This window comes from Schistocerca americana, chromosome 3 (genome assembly GCF_021461395.2).
Source record: "Schistocerca americana isolate TAMUIC-IGC-003095 chromosome 3, iqSchAmer2.1, whole genome shotgun sequence".
Lineage (NCBI taxonomy): Eukaryota > Metazoa > Arthropoda > Insecta > Orthoptera > Acrididae > Schistocerca > Schistocerca americana.
The window spans coordinates 781019641-781042353 of NC_060121.1; the positions used below are offsets into that span (position 1 = coordinate 781019641).

The 22713-nt window shown below is 41.8% G+C and overlaps 1 protein-coding gene across 6 annotated transcripts in view; it reads right to left on the bottom strand.

Moving 5' to 3' along the window:
• LOC124605815 (deoxynucleoside triphosphate triphosphohydrolase SAMHD1) overlaps nucleotides 1-22713 on the bottom strand; it is a 355281-nt gene that overhangs the window by 110789 nt on the left and 221779 nt on the right. For all 6 annotated transcript variants that reach the window (XM_047137726.1, XM_047137725.1, XM_047137728.1 and 3 more), the window contains one exon: nucleotides 16190-16364. In XM_047137726.1, the coding sequence (XP_046993682.1) occupies nucleotides 16190-16364 (175 nt within the window). The remainder of the gene's footprint in view (nucleotides 1-16189; nucleotides 16365-22713) is intronic.

The window sequence follows — 22713 nt, forward strand, 5'->3', positions numbered from 1 at the left end:
GAGCCCCATAAGACACTATGCGCATTGAAGTCCCCCAGAAGGAGAAATGGGCGGGGGAGTTGGCTAATAAGGTCTGTGAGAGCCTCAGAGTCTATTGCATCCTGAGGCGGTAAGTAAACGGACTGTGAGCCTCCACCCCACAAGAAGGTCAACTGCAACTGCTTGCAAGTCCATAACGAGAGGGAGCACAGATGAGTGGTGCATGTCAGGGACAAAAACCGCAACACCATCCTTTGCCCGTTCCCCCATCACATCATCTTTTCGATACACAGTATAGCCCCAAAAAGAAGGAGCATCAGTGGCCCAAAAATGTGTCTCTTGGAGACATAAGCACAAGGGGCGCTCTCATACAAGGAGTTGTAATTCAGCCACATGCGCCCTGAACCCATTCAGGTTCCACTGTAATACGGGAGCCAGTGATCAGGGTGGCTGAACTTTCAACCTGCCTCTGTGCTTTGGAGGAGAGCCCGTACTGGCCGGAGATTTATTCCTGGGGCGAGAAGATCGCCCCCGGTCGACATCAATGGCCATCAGCTCCAATGACGACCCAAGGGAGATGTCAGACAGTAGGATGGCCTCGTCACTGGACTGACCCTGACTAGTCTCCTCAGGTGGCAAAACCTTCACCTTCGGCGTCTTTGTCTTGGGGGGCTTAGAATGCAGAACCTTGTCAACAGTTGGAGCTTTACTCGCCTGGGCAGAAGGCACCATATGTGGAGAAGCAGGAAGTACCCCAATGTCAGCAATCACGGCCTTGTCCGACGTTTTGGGGAGAGCTGCAGGTTGCAAAACAACCGCAGCAGCACAAGTGCACTGGCAAACGCAGGTATTAGTGCTGACACTAGCAACCTCCATTTGTGTAGCAACCTCCATTTGTGTAGCAACAGTGACCAACTGTACTGGTTTCTTCAGAGCGGAAGCAAAAGATGTTGTAAACACAGGAGGCTGCATGGCCTTAAAGAGCTATTTTGCCTCACCATAGGGGATGCGCTTAGATGTTTTGATCTCCTGTATCTTCTGTTCCTCGAGATAGATGGGGCAGACCCGGCTCCAGACAGGGTGACTCCCAGAGCAATTCACGCACTTCACAGGCAATGAACAATCGGCTCCTTCATGGGCAGGCTGACCACATTTACCCCAAGTGGCTATCCCATTGCACCCCAACGTAGTATGCCCAAAGTGCCGACATTTAAAACAGCGCATTGGGTTGGGGAAATATGGCCGTACTGGCAAACTTAAGAAACCCGCTTTAACATGTTCTGGGAGTCTCAGGCAACTGAATATGAGAATAAACGAGTCGGATTTGACTAGGTCCCCACCGACTCGTTTCATAATATGCTGCACGTCAACAATACCTTCGTCAGCCCACTCAGATTTCAACTCTTCTTTGGGGATATCCACCAAGTCCCTACATGTCACAACACCCTTACTATAGTTCAAAGTGGAGTGGAGCTCGGTCTCGATAGCGTACTCTCCGAGACAGGTTGCTTTCCAAAGAGAAGTGACTTGACGGGAACTAGAAGTCTCAACTAACAGAGTCCCATAGCGCAGTCGCTTCACAGATTTCAGTGATCCTGCAATTCCCTCAAGACCCTTGTGGATGTAAAAGGGAGAAACCCTCTAAAGCCACCCTCTTTCCGTTTGACAGTCAAAAACACATTCTGGTTATCAGCATGTGCTCTGTTATGACAGTCTGGTAAATCTCTAGTAACACCAGGTGCTGGAGGACTCGCAGCACGAAGTCACTTTTCCGATGGGGTGTGTTTTCCTACCAGTGGCCCACCCAATCCACTGGTAGGGGGAAACGTAGAGGTTGAAGGGTCCATTGCAGTCCCACGAGCAGCTAGGGAACTAAAGGTCCACTCGGACAGAGCCCCGCGTGCCTGAGTAAGCCTTATACAACTGGGGTGCGGCAGGTACCCCAGAGGTTCCCCGTTTGCGACCGTTCCACCCCAACAGCCATGCATCTTATAGGCACGCAGCACACCGTAAGATTGAGGGTTTTTTATAGAGGCTGACCTTCCTCGCAATCCAGGCGGTCAAGCCAAGATTACCATTCCCCGAAGCACACAACATTCCACCGCCGCACCATACGGTGGTCGCTGAAGCATGTCCGAGGTTTACGGTGACAGGAGACTGGCGGCACTGACCAGTCCCCAGCTCAGGACCCCGGGGTCACCAAGCCCATACTCAGCAAATGAATGTTGAGCCCCTGGGGGCTGTACAGAAGGGGCTTCCTGGTATGGAATGGGGGCAGCTGTCAAAGTGGAGGTATTGCTGGTGGTTAGTAGGTTTGATATTGACACAATTACTGATGTAGCCAAAGATGTAAGACCTGTCCCATACATCCTGCCACCACCACCTACTCCTGTCTGATCACAAACATCACCTATCCCATCAAAGGCATGACTATCTGTGAAACCAGTCATGTGACCTAAAAGCTAAGCTGCAACCACTGAGCTGCATTCTATGTGGGCATGGCAACCAAAAAGCTATCTGTCCACATGAATAGCCACTGATAAACTGTGGCCAACAAACAAGTGGACCATCCTATTGCTGAGCACTCAGCCAAACATGACGTCCTTCATTTTAATGACTGTTTCACAGCCTGTGCCACATGGATCCTTCCCACCAACACCAGATTTTCTGAACTACGCAAGTGGGAACTTCACATGTAATACATCCTACATTCCCACAACCCTCCTGGCCTCAACCTTCGTTAGTCACTGTCCTCACCCACCAGCCGCTTTCTTGTTCCCATTCCACCATCGCACCCAGTCATTTTACTTCACTCCTTTTCTGTTACCCCCTCCCCTGCTCTTCTCCTAACCTGCAGCACTTCACTGTTTGCCACCCCTACCCTACTATCCCTCCTCCCCACTTCCTTAACCCCACCTAGTTGCCACTCCCATCATACACTGGTGCTGCTGTTGCATTCGATCCTAGATTTTCCATTGTTTGATTTACATGTATATTCACATTTACGAAAAGACAGTTTACTTTGGAAAAAAAAAAACTGCTGCTCCCCCTCTTGTACAATTTGTTGTTGTCTTCAGTACTTAATACTACATACTGATGCAACTGTACACCAACCAGTATGAGCTGTCTATATATCAGTGAAGATGATGATGATGATGATGATGATTATGATTATGATTATGATTATGATGATTTGTTCAGTTATTTGCTGTCCATATAACAATCAGTTTCTGGACACTGTCATAGATTTTAGTTCATATATATGAAGCTTTAGTTAACATACCTAAGTGCACGCATAGAGATAAATAGTGAAGGTCAGAAATAATTTTGTTGTTGCAAAAACAAGCTTACACTCTATACACTGTTTTACATACAGACTTTACAACTTGAAATATAAATGCATGCATTGGTGTAGTGTGTGAAGATCAGAAATTATCATTTTTGTGTTGCAAAAACAAACTTGTGCTATAGATACCATTTTACAAAGGAATATTACAACTTGAACTCTTCTACTGAATAACAGCTTTTCTCTATTACTAAATGCTGAAGTTTGTTCTTTGAAGTGTTTAAATTAGCTGTCTTGAGGTCACATGGAAGTTTTTTTTTTTTTAATTCTGTGAAAATTTACCATTCCCCATGTATTGTACCCATGCACACTCTCCTGTTTACCTTGGCAACCACTCTTATTGCCCTGTATTATGATGATGATGATGATGATGATGATGATGATGACGATGATGACTGGAGCTTATGGATGCTCAACGGTGAGGTTATCAGCACCCTTAAACTTATTAAAACAAATGAATGTGGCTAAAATTTCGAAAATTACGCACTTGAAATGACCGCACAATCAATTTTACATGCTCTAAGACAGTGGAAAAAGAGTAAAAGGAGCTGTACATGAGATTAAAACACAAGTAAAATGACAAAGGAGCTAAAAGAAAAGCCCAAGGAAATGTCATGTCACTGGCTGAACACTTACAAAAGTTCTGAGTGAGCCAGTCACCACGTTAACACATTGAAACCATCTCCCTAAAATCTCAGGTAAATGTTGGACAATTCACAAAACTTTAAAACTAATTATATTCATCTGAACATTTCTTAAAAGAGAGGGCAGATCCATTGGCAAACTCACCATGGCCCACTGGTCAGAAAATAACACACTTTCCAATAAAATGTGGCGCACAATTATCTGTATGCCACAAGTACCACATATTTTGGAGGGCCCTCTCACTGGAGCAAGAGGCTATTTGTCCTAGGGCTGTGGCCTATACAAAGACTAGTAAGGAGGACATCATCCTGTCAGTATGGTTGGAAGGAGGTACATCAGAGCTGTGTTAGGGCTTTACTAGACAGAGTTTACTGTCTGTCTTATCCAGCCACTCACCCCCCCCCCCCCTCTCCCCCCACCAACACAAGACACTGGAGCTCAACAGTGAGGTTACAGCATGCAGGAGGATGGAACACTGAAATGCCTGAGAATCACACCACCACCTTGGATGCTAGATTCACCCTTCTGTTCCCCACAAGTCCCATGCCCCTGGTACTCAGCAGAAAAATGCCTCCTTCCCCAGTCATTTAGTTGAAAGAGTGCATCCTGTTAATCTAGACTACTTTATCTGCTGGGCATTACAAACATTTCAGAGAGTTAAGGGCACTCAGAGAATTGGAATAGACAAGAAACTTAACAATGGAAGACTATCTCATCTGCTCTAGTGCCTGCAAGATCGCATATAATTCAGCATCAAACACAGTAAAATTTTGAGGCAGTCCAACCTTGAGGACATGAACCAGGAGAACAACAGAGCAACCCAACACTCCTCACATTTTAACCTATCCATAAAGAGAGCTACATAATTGTGGTGCCCAGATAAAATGTCAGAAAATATCATATGGTAAACAGAAGTAGGTGTGCACTCTCTCCTGTACTGCAACTAATCTAAAATTATTCCGGACCTCTCCAGTAACCAGGACAGCAGACGGTTAAAACCTTGAGTAACTCCAGCACACGCTGCATGCAGATACGAACCAGCATTGTGGCTCATCGATGGTTGGAGAGAAGACATTCTGGAGGTGGATGAGTAACAGTATGTTACGCATGTGAAGCAGAGCTGCAAGGAACTTTAATGCCTGACACGCCAGGACAAGCTGCAGCTGGATTTTAAAAGGCAGTTCCTTGGCCTCTGCACACAGACTGGGTATCGGACTGGTCCTATAAGCATCCGTGTCCAGCTGAATTCTCTCATGGTGGACAGCATCAACGATCTTCAAATAAGAAGGCCTTGTTGACTCATGCACCAGAATTCCAGTCTCGAACACATGAAAGCCTCTAAAACTGGAACAGATGTGCTGTGTCCACTCCCTAAGACCTGTGGATAAGGCACTTCATGAAAACTGAAATTCCATCTTTGCAGCCCACTACTCTAACCTCCAAAAGGTAAGTTGCAAATGATGGCTCACTGTAGCCACACCAAAGGAGAAAAGAGAACAGCAAAATCATCCAGAAATAAGGAGCACTGTACAGGACTCCTTACCATAGATGTGGTACTGTTTACAGCTATGGCAAGGAGGGTAACACATAAAAACACTGCCTCAATGGATACCATTCTCCTGCTCAAATCGATCTGACAGTGTGGCACCAACTCAAGTCCTAAAAAACTACTGGAACAGGAAAAACTTTAAGAAGATGGGAAGGCAGCCAGAAAAGCCCCATTGATGCAGTTGCACGAGAATACTGTGTCTCCAAGTAGTGTCACATGCCTTACTGGTATCGAAGAAGATGCCAATACAGCAACGTTAACGTAGGAAAGGCTGCCAAGTAGCTGTCTCTGGCAGGTTCATCTTGTTAACAGTGGACCAAAATCTCTGGAATCCACACTGAGAGTGGCTAAGAAGTTGCCAGATCAGACGACAGTTAACCATTCATCCCAGGGTCTTTCCTACATAGGTCATTAAGGTGATACTCCTATTACTACTGGGAGATGTGCAGTCTTTTCCTGGTTTAAGGAGATGTATGAGAATTGCCTCCCTCCAACAGCTAGGGAAGTTGCCTGTCTGCCAGATACGATTGAAACATTTGAAAACAGTTTCCTCTGATGCCTCTGGCAAATGCCAAAGCATGCAGTACCACATTGGGTCATGACCAGGTGTAGTGTCACGAGTCTCCATCAGTGCTGATTCCAGCTCCCACATGGAGAAAGGGGAATTGTAGGACTCAGAACTGTCATATCTGAAGTCCAACTTGCCCCTCTCTACAGTCGCACAATAGTGACAAAATGCTGGATCCTGGCTTGCATTGCCAGTAGTTTTTGCAAAATGTTCTGCTAGCAGCTGAGCTGGTGTTGTCTGGAGACACACCTGTATCAGTACTGCTGCTATTGGTAAATAACTGTGTTTATTGGTAATCTTCTGGGTGGCTTCCCATACTTTTGTGGAACAAGTGGAATATTACAGAGTCCAGGAATGCTTGCCATGACCTTTTCTTGCTCTCCTTAATTACACGTCGACCCTTGGTTCCCATGACTCTAAATGCTAAGAGGTTGTCTGCTGTAGGACTGCATTGAATCCGAAGTGTGTCCACCAAGGTACAGGTCACCTTCTAAGATGACCTGGGACTTTGGGATGGATTGTTTTTACTTCCTCTATCTTCCTTCTTTCAAGAAAGACACTGTAGTTCCTACTCCAGACAGCGTGATCCCTCAGAGCAGTTGACACACTTCAAAGGATATGAACAACCAATTCCTTCATGGTTGGTGTTCCCACATTTGCCACAAGCGGCATTTCCCTTACCATCCAGAAGTAGTGTGCCCAAAGCACTCACACTTAAAATGATGCACAGGGTTTGGGAAATAAGTCTGCATCCTGAGGCAAAAGAAACCTGCCTTGATATCCTCTGGAAGTTTTGTGCTGTTGAATGTAAGTATAAATGAGTCCAATTTCACTAAGTCACCATCCATCCTTTTCATTATATTCTGTACATCAACAATACCTTCTTGGCCCCACTTTCAGTTCTTCTCTGAGAATGCCAACGAGATCCCTGGAAGTCTTTACACACTTGCTGTAGTTCAAGGTGTTGTGCAGTTCTGTCTACTTCATACTCCTCAAGAAATCTAGTTTTTTGGAGGTCAACTGCTTGCTGGGAATTATAAGTTCCCACTAGCAATGTTCCATTTTGCAAGCACTTGACTGACTTTAAAGAGCCATAAATCCCCTCTATGCTCTTTCAGAAGTGTGAAATCTTGTCAAAACTACCCTCTTTCTGCTCGATTATAAAAACCACATTCTGGCGAGCAGCTTGTGTCTGTTACTATAAATACCTCCATCTTCAATAAGTCCAGAATCAGGAGGATTGATTACACAAGCCCCCTTGTTTGGGTGTTGGTACCTACCAGCAGCCCACCCTTTCCACTGGGAGGAGGAAGAAGAACTTTGAGGGATGTATCCTGGTTCCACAAACAACTAGGAAAATTAAAGTCCACCTAGACAGAACCCTGCGTGCCTATGTAAGACTTATACAACTGAGATGTGGCAAGTTCCATAGAGCTTGCCCACTAATGACTGTTCCATCTCAACAGCCATGTATCTCATCAGTTTGCAGCACACCGTAACATTGGTGGGTTTATTGTAGAGGTTTTTACAATCCTCATGATCCAGACAGTCAAGCAAAGGTCCCCATTCCCTGTGACTCATGCTCCACCATTGTGCCACACAGTGGTCTCTGAAACGTGCCTAGAATCTACAATGATGGGACTAGTAGTCCTTACCAGTCCCCAGTTCGGGAACCCCAGGATCACCAAGCCCGTACTTGGCATATGAATACTGAGACCCTGAGTGCATTGTGAAGAAGAGATCATTTAGTATCAATATTAGGTTTATCTATAATTTGCATCTTTGAATCCAAATAGTCTAATCAAGTGTAGGAAGAGTGGCAAATGAGGTAGTTTTTTACTTTGTTATTCAATATCTAGGGATTTTCTATTCCCTGCCTTATGCTTACCAGCTAACTGTTACATACTTCTGTGCTAGAGTAAATAAAACTCTATCCTCAATCTTACATAGGTATGCATGGTATATGTGCAAATTTTGTTTAATTCTAGTATTCATGCTAACTTCTCTCTTGTCATTGACCAAAAATACCACTGAGTAGTAGGTGCAGTGAGGTGCAAGTGTACAAATGCTTTGGTACCTGCAAACAGTTCTGTAAAAACACAATACTCTTACTGTTCACATCTGTAGAATTAATATGTTTTTGAATTTTGCTGCATTGTCCCACAAGATTATACTATAGGGCAGTAATGAGTAGAGGTATGAAGTATGCCAGCCCTTCTGCAGATCAACAGTCAGAGAGAATATTTAAGTGCACTGCAGGAGAACTAAGCTTTTTGGTTAACTTATCCACATTCTGGTGGCACCTCAGTTAATCATCCACCCGTGTGTTCATTCATCTCTACTTCTGGTACCTGCAGGTCATTCTAATATGTTAGGGATTGCACAGCACGAGTCTTTGTAAGATTAAGTCAAACTGTTTGCAGTGAACCAGTTGTAAGCTTGTTCTATTATTCTCCTGGTTGTGTCTGGTATGAAAGTATTTGGACCTTTTATCAGTTGTCTCGTGTCATTAACAAAGGTACTCCAGTATGTGATCTATGTGTAATAGCTCCTCTATATAAAATTCAGTTGTTTCAGTGGCTTTTTTTATTTGCTATTTTACACGTAATGTATGTGCCCTGAATATACAAAATTACTAAATTCTTATCCACACCATGTCTCATGTATTTTATTACTCAGAATATCGTTTACAGACTTTTTACGACAATAGTGTAAATAGTTCGTGTAGAAAAAAAATATTTGGGGAAATATTCTAAATTTACTATTCACAAAAACCATTTTATCTTCAAAATTTGACCTTGCTGATAATTATCAATTTTAGGGTTGATATACCTTAAGAGTAAGTCCCCACTCTCCTCTTTCAAACAAATGTTTTGCTTTTTCTGAAAACTTAATGTTTAAAAAGTTGTACTTTCAGAATTCTCATATTCTGGAATGTTAATCTTGATCTTTTCACAATCTCATTGTTATGGTTTTGCAGACCCAGTTTTTCTGTTTCCAAGAATGAGTAACTTTTCTAGAAGAACATTTTAGTTTTTGAAATATTTAAGTTAGAAAATTCATTTTCCCAGAAAATTCTTGGCAGGCTTTGGAATTCCCAATGCACACTAACATTTTCACCCAATAAAATAGTATAGATCTTTCTGCGACTTTTTGATTATACATTTTGTAGTCAATCGAGACAATTATATTGCTTATGGCATTCTTTCGCTTTTCGTGTTTTTTGTTAATACCTAAAATGAAATAGCTTTGTTTCTTAACTTTTTTTTAATTTCTGTACTAGATGCATCTTTATGTATGTGCCATACACAAAACCAGAGTCAGTCATTGCCCATCACTCAATATGTGACTGAACATCTATGTTAGTCATGATGCATAGTTACCATACTGGTCTTTGCCACTTTTAAAATTGTTTGAATCCATAGTCTGTGTTGTGAAACTTATATTAATACATTACAAGCAAGTTTATGACTTTAACCAAGTTAAGGAACAATAAATAGGGAGAGAATAGAAAGGTAAATTTGACAGTGTTGTGTACAGCTAATTAACAGCTATTTACAATACCAAATTATCATAGGAATAAGATTTATGAAGGTGAACATTCCAGATATTTAAGAGAGACAAAAACATGTCATTAACATTCCAAGACCAAGCACCAAACAGTGTGGTATACCATATTTAAAGCTTCTCGACTCTGAATTAAATCATATCATTTGCTAATGTGACATTCTGTATCCTAATGTTAAGATATGACCCCATCCATGGAAGGGAAAGACCTGTTATGCTATACAAGTTTAATTCCACGAACAGAATTTTATGAACTACACAATCATAAGCCTTGCAAAAACACAAGAAATGTCAACAGTGTGTTTGTTTGGTTTTACAAGAACTGACGACTTTGTCAGATCACGTATTTGCCTTCTCTGTAACGATACCTTTTTAGATGCCAAACTGGGTTTCTGTTGAATTATTATTCTCAGAAAGGTTGTGAAATATTCCTTTTCAAATTACATTCTCCAATTTTTTTTTTTGGGGGGAGGGGGGGGGGAGGAAGGAAGGAGAGAGAGGGGTCTATAAGAGGTTACTTGATTGTCTCCAGTTTTACAAATGGGTATTACTGCTACAACTTTCCTGAGAACAATGATGATTGTCATAAATGCAGCAATTTACAGAGAAATTCAGAGTCACTCAGGTAACACTGGAACAAATTTATGATGCAAAACATTTTGTGTTATATGTAATATAAAGTAAGTGAATTGTGTATGAGAGAGTGCTGAAAAGTAATGCCTCATAATTTTTCTGTGAAAACTCTTAAAGCTTTTTTAATAAAACAAATGTTATTAACATTCTACATCTTCATTCTTCATGTATACATATTTATTTCTCAACATAGTCACCCTGGCAATGAATACATTTCTCCCAATGAGAGTACAGTTTGTTGATACCATCACTGCACTATGTTTGACTTTGTTGATGGGGCCACAACCTCACCTCTGCTTGCAACACTTCATCACTGTCAATTTGAAGTCCTTGAAGGTGTTCTTTGAGTTTTGGAAACAGATGAAAATCGGATGGGGCCAAGTCGGGACTGCTTGAAAGATGATCAATGACAGCTAATGTAACGTGTTGGATTGTTGCAGATGTCACAGTCCTTGTGTGTGGTCTGGCAGTGTCATACTGAAGAGGAGGATGCTCCATGTGTGGACAAATCCTTCGAATTTGAAACTTGATTATAGCATGCTGTCTGCCACACACTGACATAGTTACATTACACACCACCATGTTACATGCTGCAATTTGGAGCCCTCTAGTGGCTGAGGGCTGTAAGTATGTAGACATGAAGAATGAAGGAATCAAGATTTAGAATGTCAATAACATTTGTTTCATTTAAAAAGCTTTAAGAGTTCACATATGAAAATCTGAAGGCATTATTTTTCAGCACACATTCATAATTTGACTGAAACCTACAGCAAAATAATGTGACATACAGAAGAGTACCAACAAGTAAGTGTTTGTGTGTTTGAAGTTACAAGAAATATTAATAATACTTGTAAACAATTTTAGAGGCTGTATGGACTTAATTTTAAAAGCAGGTAAAAACATGTACACCACAGCTACAAAATAGAACATTTCCACTGATGAATCAGGTATGCCCTTGGGCTTCCCATTCTGAGATTGTCCTTTTGTTAGAATTTCTACCAGCCATGATCTGCACTGTGCTTAGGCCAACATCTGAAAATTTAGTGCCCTTCATCAATGTGGCATTAGACATTGCCAGATTAGGCAATATACAGCAGAAACTGCTTTTATCAACGTAGAAGATGTGTAAGTGCCATACCATAGAAAGAGGTTACTGAGGCAGCTGAAAAGTACTTAGGAACCCAAAATACAATACCATCAAGTGGACAGACATGTGCACAACTGCACCATTTACATTTTTCATAATGAAGTGGCAACATACAATATGGTCCCATGCTGAGGGGCAGGAGTGAGTCAGTTTTGTTCAGTATCCATAGTGGGTGCTCATATTTGTGAGCTAATTATGACAAGTAGGCTCATACGGAATACAGTTATAATTGAATAATGATTTTATTCTGGATGTAAATGCACTGTCCAAACCCCTGTTTAAAGCCATATTTCAGGTGAGTTATTTGAGGTTACAGAATACCAGATGAGCAGCAGTATACATATGGTGCTGAAGTAAACTGAACACTAACATTTGAGAGCAAGTAACAATAATAAAGGAAATTCCTGGGTGGAGCAATACATAAAGCATGGGAAATGAAACCACTCACCTAAGCTTGGAGGATGAACACGTAACACAAAACATCATTCACACTAGCTTTTGAACACGAGATCTTTTTCTAGCAATAGTAAACACATTAACACATACAACTACACAGGCGTCCAAACACACTCTCCTGTGGCCACAAATTCATTTTGCCAGGGTCACAAGAGTGCATTTGGGTGTCTACATGGTTCTGTGTGTAAATGAGGATATTATTTCTTGAAAGAGAGCTAGTACTTGAAGGCTAGGGTGAATACCATTTTCTGTTGTGTGTTTCTGTAATCCATGCACTGATCTGCTACAACTGAGTGGCTGTTTTTCCCAACTGATTTATCTGCCATCCAAAGACAATGCTCCCTGGTTATGGCTCAAATATAGAAATTCTCAACTTGACATCAGGTGCTACGGCCAGTCAGAGATAACACATTAGAAGATAAGCAGCTATGTTCACAAAATCTGAGGCTTTCTTAGTTATCAGCTGTATCTGAAACAGCAAACTGGATACGTCTGTTCAGTACCTCAAAACACTTCCTGTGGTACTCTAGTGGAAACAGAAAACTAAAAGCTATGCTAGTTTGTACAGAAAGTCAGAGGATAAGTTGAGTTATATATTTTCTGAAAAGGAAAAGGAAAAGCAAAAGACCACACCGAAGTGCCACAGGTAAGTCAAAACACAAGCTATGTTAGATGTTTCTGCTAGGTGTTCATATTTGGTCAAAGTCCTGTATATGGATTGTGTGTGGGCACTCACCTGGACAAATTATTGAGAAACTAATCAGTAAGTACTAATCAATATGTGAAAAATTTAACTATGGAAAATATAATGACATAGCAATATGAATGAGGACAGATTGCCACTCACCAAAGAGAGCAGACAGGTACATGTAGAAGTATACTGTCACATATTTGTTGGCTACTGGACAACATCCTTCATCAGAGGAAGGGAAAAAAACGAACACAAACATTATTTTATCTTAACACTGTGGCCCCACTCAACTGAGCAGCAATCTCAGTTGGGCTATGTATAGAGGATACAGAAAAGGCATGGGGTGGAGAGGGGGAAGAATGGCTGGGTAGAGGTGGAAGGAGATGCTGTAATGCTGCCAATGAGAGAGTGCACGGGACTTGGAAGGGACAAGGTAGTGGGCTGCTAGGTGTAGCATTGGGAGTGTTGTCCTGTGGTGTAGGGGAGTGGGAGAATGGAGAAGAGAGAAACAGAGAAAGGGAAATAATTAGTGCATGTAGGTGAGCTGGGGGACATGTAAGGCTGGAGCAGGATCAGGGAAGGGGATAGAGGCAGTTGGAAGACCTGCACAATTCAGAAAAGCTGCTGTCACTGGGAAGGGTCTTGATGGCATAGGCTGTGAAGCCAAGTAAACAGTGTTGTACAGCATGCTTGGCAACTGAGTGGTCCAGCTATCCCAAGGCTACAGTTTTGGCAGTGGCAATTTATGCAGACAGGCAGCTTATTGGTGGACATGCCCATGTAGAAAGCCACAGAGTGGTTGTAGCTAATTTGGTAGACCATATGACTGCTTTCACAAGTTTCCATGCCTTTAATGGGGTGTTAGGAAATGCCTGTGACAGGACAGGAGTAGATGGTAATAAGGTCAGATCTTGCCTCTATGCCCTTGATAGGGATATGGGCTGTGGGGCAGATTCCTATATGATATGGACCGAGAGTGAGGACACCCTATCCACATTCCTTCAAAACCTCAAGACCTTCCCCCATTCACTTCACCTGGTCCTTCACAGCCCAATGAGTTGTCACCTCACAGATGGCTCCATAAATACTTCTGTCCACTTTAAACATACGAAACACCAACATCTCTATTTCAAGATCTGCCACCAATTCCACACCATGTTACAACCTTGCCACCTGTAACTGTCACATCTACAGTCAGAAACAGTCCTTCTACAACGATCTTGCTGAGAAGCAAGACTGAAATTATCCTCCCTACCTTATCCAGAAACCAATCATCTGCATCTTGTCTCCCTAGTCACCTACTTTCCTCCACTTACCCATGGACTGGCCGTAGAAGAGCATCCCACTCATGACTCGGTACCACCCAGGACTTTTCCATTACCTGTTGTCATTCCTTGAAATAAGAAATATCCTCCCTACTATCTGCTCAACCCCTTCTGCACTGCTATTCCACCACCCACTCACACCACACAACATCCTTGTTTGACCATATTCCAGCTCTGTTCCCAACCATGCCCCATGGCTTATGTCCCAGTAAAAGACTAAATGCAAGACCTGTCTTTTACATCCTCTCACTACTCCAGTCCTGTCAGCCATTTCCTACCCCATCAAAGGCAGAGCCACCACTGAAAGCAACCATATAGTCTATGAATATAGGTGCAACCCAGTGCAGCTTTCAAAAGAGCTCATGACTGCTAACAAACTGTATCTCGGTATAAATGGTCATGTTCTCTTGGTCATTCCCATGGACACCACCTTTTCTCCTTCTCCTCCTCCTCCTCCTCCTCCAATCTCCGATCTCCCCCCCCACCCCCACCCCCCCAATCCCCCACTGGTGTATGTTTGTGTGGGGGGGTTTCTAGTATTAAATGTGTAAATGTGCCTATCTGTTGGTCAACACAACCTCCACTTGGTGAGTAACAATCTACTCTAATTCAAATTGTCATAAAGAAATATTTACGGTAAGATACGAGGGGGGGGGGGGGGGACCCAAAAATAACCGGAATTTCTTTCTAGAAAGCATATACTTTATTGTTTTCAAATACAACCTTCATCTCCTTCAAAGTACTCTCCATTAGCATTAATACACTTTTCCACACATTCATTCCAGTGTTCAAAGCACCTTTTAAATTCATCCTCTTTGATACCTGCTAGCACTTTCATGACATTGTGTTTCACATCTTCCACATCCGCAAAACGCTTCCCTCTCAAGTCTCTTTTCATCCTCTGGCATAGGAAGAAGTCCTAGGGTGCTAAATCTGGTGAACAGGGCATATGGGTCAAAGTGGTAGTCTTTGTTGAGGCCAAAAACTGGTGAATGCTAAGAGCCGTGTGCGGGGGAACGTTGTCGTGATGCAGGAACCACACGTCAGAATTCCACAAAGCTGGATGTTTTCACGACAAATTTTTGCAAAGCCATTTCATAACCTCCAAATAGAATTGTTGCTTTACTGTCTGGTTTTCAGGGACAAATTCAGAGTGTACGGTCCCTTTGGTGAAAAAAAAAAAAGGCCAGATCAACATTGTTTCCACATTCGATTTCACTTGTCGAGCTTTTTTTGGTCGAGGTGAGCCAGGTGACTTCCATAGTGATGACTGTTGTTTACTTTCTGAATCGTACTCATAGCACCACAACTCATCACCTGTAATGATTTTGTTGAAAAAATTTGGATCATCTTTGAACGCATCCATTATTTCGAGACAGGCTTGAACGCGACGATCCCCTTGATCGCCAGTAAGAAGCTTCGGCACAAATTTTGCTGCTACTCTTCGCATCCCAAAATCGATGTGGGACTGATGACCTTCGCTGTTTAGTCCCCCTTAAACATCCAACAACCACCACCACCCAAAATCGATGGTCAAGATGCACTGAATTGAGCTCCAGGACAACCTGGACAAGTTCTCGAGTTGGTCGATTGTCCTGTGTTGATCTTCACTGACGAGATCACGGATTATGTTGATGTTGTCTTCGTTTCGAGCAGTTGAAGGTCGACTGGAATTGGGCTGATCTTCAACCACTATTTCTCCCCTTTTAAATCGAGAAAGCCATTCATACACTTGCATTTTACTAAGAGCATGGTCTTTGTAGGCTGTCTGAATCATCGTAACAGTTTCTGCTGCGTTTTTGCTGAGCAAGAAACAAAACTTCACTGCCGCACGTTGTCCATAAGAACTAGCCATTTCCTCGTGTCACGTCTGCACTGTACGCACACTAAAAGAACTGCCAAAGAAACCACACTTCTCACTGTTGGGTGATGCCGCATGACAGAATGACTCAGCAGAGCTCTTACTGCAACCCTCTGGCGGCGCAACCTGCTACTACAAGTACACGATGTGCAGCATTACGATTCCGGTTACTTTTGGGTTTCCCCTCGTATATTACTGATATTCTGCTAGATGACCAGACACTGAAAGATCAACAGAACACACTAGAATATTGGTAATAGATGTTTAACTATACTATCAGTATGTGTTCAGTACACCCACTTTGTGTAACGAAGGTAACCTAAAAAATTTATAATGCACATTGAACATAAAATAATAAAGTTAAAAACAGTGCTTTCTGTATTTTAACCTTTCATCTACTGCTGCAGCTGCTTGGAACTTACCCAAGGGAATGTTCAAAACGATTGTGGCCTGCACCTGGGTACACTAGATATGCGAGGCCCAACTGTTTTATGTTACGAAGCCTCTGGAACTCAAGTGTGTCAACAAGTTTGACACACAGTGGATGCAGCCACATTGATCCATGGACACAATCATGGAAGACTTTCCCTGGAATACCTGCAAATGAACCACTATACTTCACCTGGAAATAACTTTTTCACTTACATCAAATAATATATGCAATTTTCACTTTTCAAACTTAACCAGCCTCACTTTATGGTATGACTGTTAAAATATTGATTAGCTAGACTAACACATGTGTGATCATATTTTTTAATTTTGAGTGTAGCTGTTTTAATATAGCAACATAGTGACAGTGAAGTTAGTGGTCATTATTATTTCATGATTTTCCCCACAAGACTTCAATACCATATACACCAGGAACAGTCAGCACGTAGAATGCTGCTTTCTCGGAAACAGATAAAGATAAAGAAAATTCTGTAGTTCGTTCGAGATCGGTTTTAAGACCCAACCGATTTGCTTCATTTGCCTAAGCTGGAGAAAGTGTGTAATATTCAAACTCTGACACTGTACTGTAGGATAGTTACACTAAGATGATCCTTCTGTTGGATACACAAATGGTCACTAGCCCAAGGGCTATCCGAAGCACTTGAACCTACTTTTCTATCACCAACAGAACCCAATGTATAAGCCCAGTGAAAAACTCGTCTTGATGTGCGGAGTTTTGGAACGTATTAGGTAGAGCATGCTTGCAAATTGGTTTCAAGTTGTTGAGCCTGTGGTACAGTTCGCACTGTCAAACTCACCGGCTATGCTGTCACTGATGCTGTGCTGGCTGCAAGGGACGTGCCTTAATACAGAATCTTTGTGAATCACCAGTAGTATGAGCACATTCTGAGAAAATCTCTCACATCACAAATATTCTAAGGAGTCAGAAAATCTGCGACTGCTCTTATTTTCTCTGTATAGGGAATGCCTCCATCACCATTCACTAGTGGCACCAAGTTTTTATTTCTTGAGTGATGAAGAGGCACTTGTCTGTATTCAGACAGAGACCTGCAGTCTGAACATACATCAACAAGGTTGTCAGGCAGCTTAGTCATTCTTCAAATATCTTCGAAAATATGACAATGTCACAAAGCCAAGTTGTCCATTTAAGACATTGAAGCAGGTTGGTGGAAGGTGGCTGGAGTGTTACACAGAGCAAACGGACTAACTTGAAGTCATAGAGGCCATGAGGAATTATGAAATTAGTCTTTTCTGGTCAGCCTTGTCAATCTTGATTTTCCAGTAGCCTGCCTGCACGCCCATGGTTAAGAAATACTGGGCTCCTTTTAATCAGTTGAGGGTCTAATGAATGCACAGCAATGGATAGACGTCTTTCTTCAAGAGTGTGTTTTGTCAGTAGTTGCTGCAGAACTGCCATGTATTGTCCTCCTCTACAACAAATGCCAGAGAGGACCAAGGACATACTGAAGCTTCAATGGCATCATCTTACAGCATCTTCTCTACTCCCTCCCAGATGGATTATCTTTTGTTCAGCCAGCGACACCTTACACAAGTTCTGGCTAATTAAAGGATGATCCTTAGTTCTGGCCTACCTTTTCTCCACACCTCATTTGAAAGCATCCAAAAATTGATGCAAGACAGCTAACACACTTTGTTGTTCTTCGGTCAAATCAGATCCTATTTGCTGTTTGATAGTAACTTCCACACCTGTACTGCATATGGTGGTAGCCATGCATGACTCTGTTGTTGATGCTAAGCTGCCCTTCCTTGACTGGTTCAGTTGTACATATGCAAGTATCTTTAGGGATGAGTTGTTACTACTCGTGACAACTAGTGATCAAAAGGTCTTGACCACCAGAAATGTTTAGGACTGTCACTGGCATGCAGATTTCTTTTGAGCACCTGAGTAGCTGTTAGAATTAACAAAATCTTCATAGTTGAACTGAGCATATCAATTGAAGACTGGAACTCACGTTATTGATGACAGTGGTACATCATCTTCAATGGCAAACAATTGCCCAGAGCAACATGTTACCTGTGCCTGTTGGAATAGCTTTGTCAATTTGGAGCTCTTATCTTTCACAGTCTAACTGCTTGTGATGGCTGCAAGAAGTCCCATTACACTTAACATTATGGCTACAGTCTGTTAAAATGAAAATTCAATGGTCTGCATTCTGCCATTGATAATTATTCTTGCAATACATGTTGCTGTCAGCTGAGCGGATTTTTGAAAACTTTCATTTAGCTGACAATTATAAGTATCTGGCATAATGGAAAATGACGCCCCTGAATTGACTAGCCCCCAGACTGATTGGCTGTCAATGAGATTTCCTAATGGTGACTGTAATCCATGGGGTATTTTCATTAGTGCTGGCTTCACCTTTTTCAGTTTTCCTGAATAAACAGCTGGTACATTTGTACAGTGACGGGTAACAGCCACAGCATCTTTGGGAGTGACCCTGTCCAGGATATGGTAATTGGCTTCATCCCACAGGTTGACTACAATTGCCTGCAGTTGACTAACGTAATTACGACTGTTGCACTAGATGACATTTTGTGGCATAATATTTGTCAACACTCATTTTCTCTCTCTGCAGTAGGGTACAACCTGTCCAGGGTGCTCAGGGGGAAAATGTTTTGGAATGTTGTTCTCCATGTTCACTATATTTTCTGGGGGGCGTTGTACCTGGTGGAGGAGTCAGTCAGATGCTGGGTTATCATTTGACCATTGTGGCCTAAGTTTGAGTAGGCCAAGTGTGTAGTTCATGGTGCATTTGACTAATGGTAGATACTGGTGTTGAAGATCAATAAACCTCTTCTTAGACATTATTTATTACCTCCTGATGTATCGAGCTGACATTTCTGGCTGCTGTACACTGCTTTCTCTTCCCCTACTGCCTGGCATGAGAGAGAGATGAGCTCATGGTGGTCTCCCACAGCTGCTATACATTTGGCAGTCAGTCGTACTCTTTCATTTGATATTTTTCTGTTGCATTTCCATGATTTGCTGGCACCACTTGGTGAATTCCTCTGTCGTACATCTATTCTACGACTGCTTGCATCAAGTGTGAGATTTTGTTAGCTTCTGATATTCATATGCATGGTGTGATACAGGGCCAAAAACATTCTGCATGTATATCTACATTGCTTTCCCATGACAATGGGCTCTGTTATTCAATTGTTTTTCCAATAAGCAGACTTGCTGCTGATTGTCACCAAACATTTCCTTCAGTTCAGCCTAGAATTTGCCCTGCTACTGAGCTTCTCTGCATTGTTCTCAAAACACTGCTGGGCTGTGCTGTGCGAGTAAAAGTACACATTTGCCAAACATTGTTTCATCCCACTTACTGTATTTGGTGACTCAGTCAAGTCCTTTCCACCATTTCACATGGTCCTGAGCAGTGTCTCCAGAAATTTCTGATGGATGCCTGATGTGCAATTGATTAACAGTTGTTTTGCAAGCCATCGTCTCCACTGGAAAAAAATCCCTGTGTTCTTCATCAAAAGCAGAGGCGAAGATACAGTCTCAAAATTTCTATCAAAGAAGTGAAGATTTGTACACACTCTCCAGCATTGCTTCAAGAAAAATCATTACTGAAAGTTACTGCTTTCTGGGAAGTGCTCTCTAAATGCTAGATCACAGAGAAAGCAACAAAAAGGGTCCTGAATTTTTGTTTAATATTTCAGTGGAGAACATCACAATAGTGGAGCATCAATGACAACCTGCAAGTCACCATTCTGAAACCCTGCTTGACTTTCACTGTTTAAGAGCATAATAATCCTCACTTACACCAGCACAAATTTTCAAAAAGTAACTATAGTGAAATCAACTATATATCCACAACAGCTGTTATTTTGTTTTCACAATATAATAATCTTCACTTCCCACCACGATAACAGTCCCAAGCATATTTCACTTAAGCATGAATAAATCTATACAGAATTTTTAACTGTTCAACAAATTTATTATTATTATTCAACACACTTCCTGCTGAAACAACCAGAAAGGGAATAATGATTAATCATATCATAATATACACTTATAAATCATCAGATTACAGTACAAGAGACATGTCAAAAACTTATAATACATTTCACTTACAGACAACTGAAGCTACTAAGATGGCACAGAACTCTTAAGTTAATATCTTTTTTTAATTATATGCAAGGAGAAAGTTGCTACTCACCATATAGTGGAGATGCTGTGTCACATATAGGCACAACAACAAGGCTCTCACAGTTAAAGCTTTTGGCCATTGGCCTTCATCAACAATAGACACACATCCGAGAGCGCACACTCACGCACCTGCACCACTGCAGTCTCAGGCAACTGAAACCAGTTCCAGCTGTCAGACTGCAGTCCTGTGTGAGTTGTGTTTGCCCGAGTGTGTGTATGTGTGTGTATTGTTGACAAAGGCCAATGGCCAAAAGCTTTAATTGTGAGAGGCTTTTTATTGTGCCTACCTGCGACTCAGCATCTCTGTTACGTGGTGAGCAGCAACTGTCCTCCTCATAATATTGTTATTTTCCATCTGTATTTTCCATTCTTTGGTGTAAGGAGAAAGCACAGACATGAAAAAGCAATTTGTCTAATATTTTTAATGCCCTGCCATCTCAGTAAAATTAACTGTGACAAACAAAACTAAACACACATTTGCATCACACAGTGCAACATTTTCTTTCTTGCAGTTGGTTTTAACGGAAAACCTGTACAGTATTGTGAGTTGATTCTTTTTCAGTAGACCTAGCTAATGCCCATAATGTTTGTATCTTTCGGCCCATTTAAGATTTTCATTCCCATATATTGGGGATTCTGAGGATGTAATTTTAAATGATGGACATTAAGCTTAAAATTATCTTTATTCCCAATGTCATGCAAATGATAACAATCATTTTCTGTGAATAATTCTGGATTGCTATATACTAACATCATTTCATACATGTAGAGGGAGAGTACTATTAAATAGTATTTTAAATAAAAGCTGATATGAATCACTTTGTAGGAATAGTTGTCCAGAGTGTGGTAGGAACTATTTCCAATCATACGCTTCATTTATGAGAGCAACTACACATACATACATACATCTTTAACATTATTCTAGAACATGGCTTATCAACTGGCCGGTTTTGAGTGCGAGTACTCGCGTCTGCTCAGGCACGTGCTCGCGAGTAGGTGCAAGGTCGCGGAGTAGGGAGGGAGGGGAAATGCGCGCGCACGTTTGGATAGGGCCGCAGCGTGCCTATTGAATTTGTGCTGACTGTGTAACATTTAAAGCACTACAATCAGCTCTAACAGTCACTTCGCTGGTTGAGAATCATGTCAAGTCGCCGTTGTGTAACCCCAACCATGCTTTCACAGTTCATCCCCCATTGGGAGGAACTGTATCTGTTTACAGAAAAAGATGGTGTTGCAATATGTTTAGTATGTCACAAAACGCTGAATTCTTTTAGGAAATTTAATTTGCAGCGACATTATATGTCGTAGCACGCGAAAGACTACGGAAGTGGAAAATGTGATGGACCAGATCGTGCACAGGAAGTTATTAAACTTAAAAGGAAGCTACCCGAAGAAGATCTGGATGACGAAGAAAAATCAACTGAGGCAGCTCTCAGAGTGAGTTACAAAATTGCTTTGCTTTTAGCAAAATCCCTGCTCCCCATCACTGATGGCGATTTAATAAAAGAATGTTTGGTAGTTGCCGTGGAACATTTGTGTCCATCTCAAGTTGAACTGTTTCGGATTGTGCCATTATCTAACATGACCATTATGCGTCGCATACAGGACATGGCAGACGACATCCAGAGCCAGCTTGCAAATATCCTTAAATATTTTATGGCGTATTCTCTATCTCTGGATGAAAGTGTTGATATCACAGGAACAGCGCAGCTTACCATATTTACTAGAGGTGTTAATAGAGATCTTCAGGTGAGGGAGGAGCTCCTCGATGTAGTAGCCATGAAGAACACTACAACCGGAGGTGATATTTTATATAGTGTTGAAGAAAGTGTTGAAAATATAGGATTGTCATGGAATTCTTTAGTTTCAGTGTCTACAGACGGTGCACCAGCGATGACAGGGAAAAAAAAAAAAAAATCAGGTTTCGTCGCGCTGTTGAAGGAGAAAATGCAAAAACTGACCGTGCCGAATGAAACAAGTGGCGTTCACTGGCTGATCCACCAGGAAAACTTATGTGCAAAGAGTATCACTCTAAAAAATGTGATGAGTGATGTTTTTCATACAACCAATTATATAAGTAAGCATGGGCTACAACACAGGCAATTTAAAAGCTTTCTTGAGTATGTAGAAAGCCAGTATGGTAGCCTGCCTTATTACAGCGAGGTCCGTCCGCTGGCTTAGTCGTGGCGAATTATTAAATCGATTTTTTTGCCTATTAGACAAGATAAATATGTTCATGGAAATAAATAATATGCATGTTCCTGAATTGAAAGAGCCTTCATGGAAATGTGATCTCGCGTTCTTAGCAGATTTAATTAG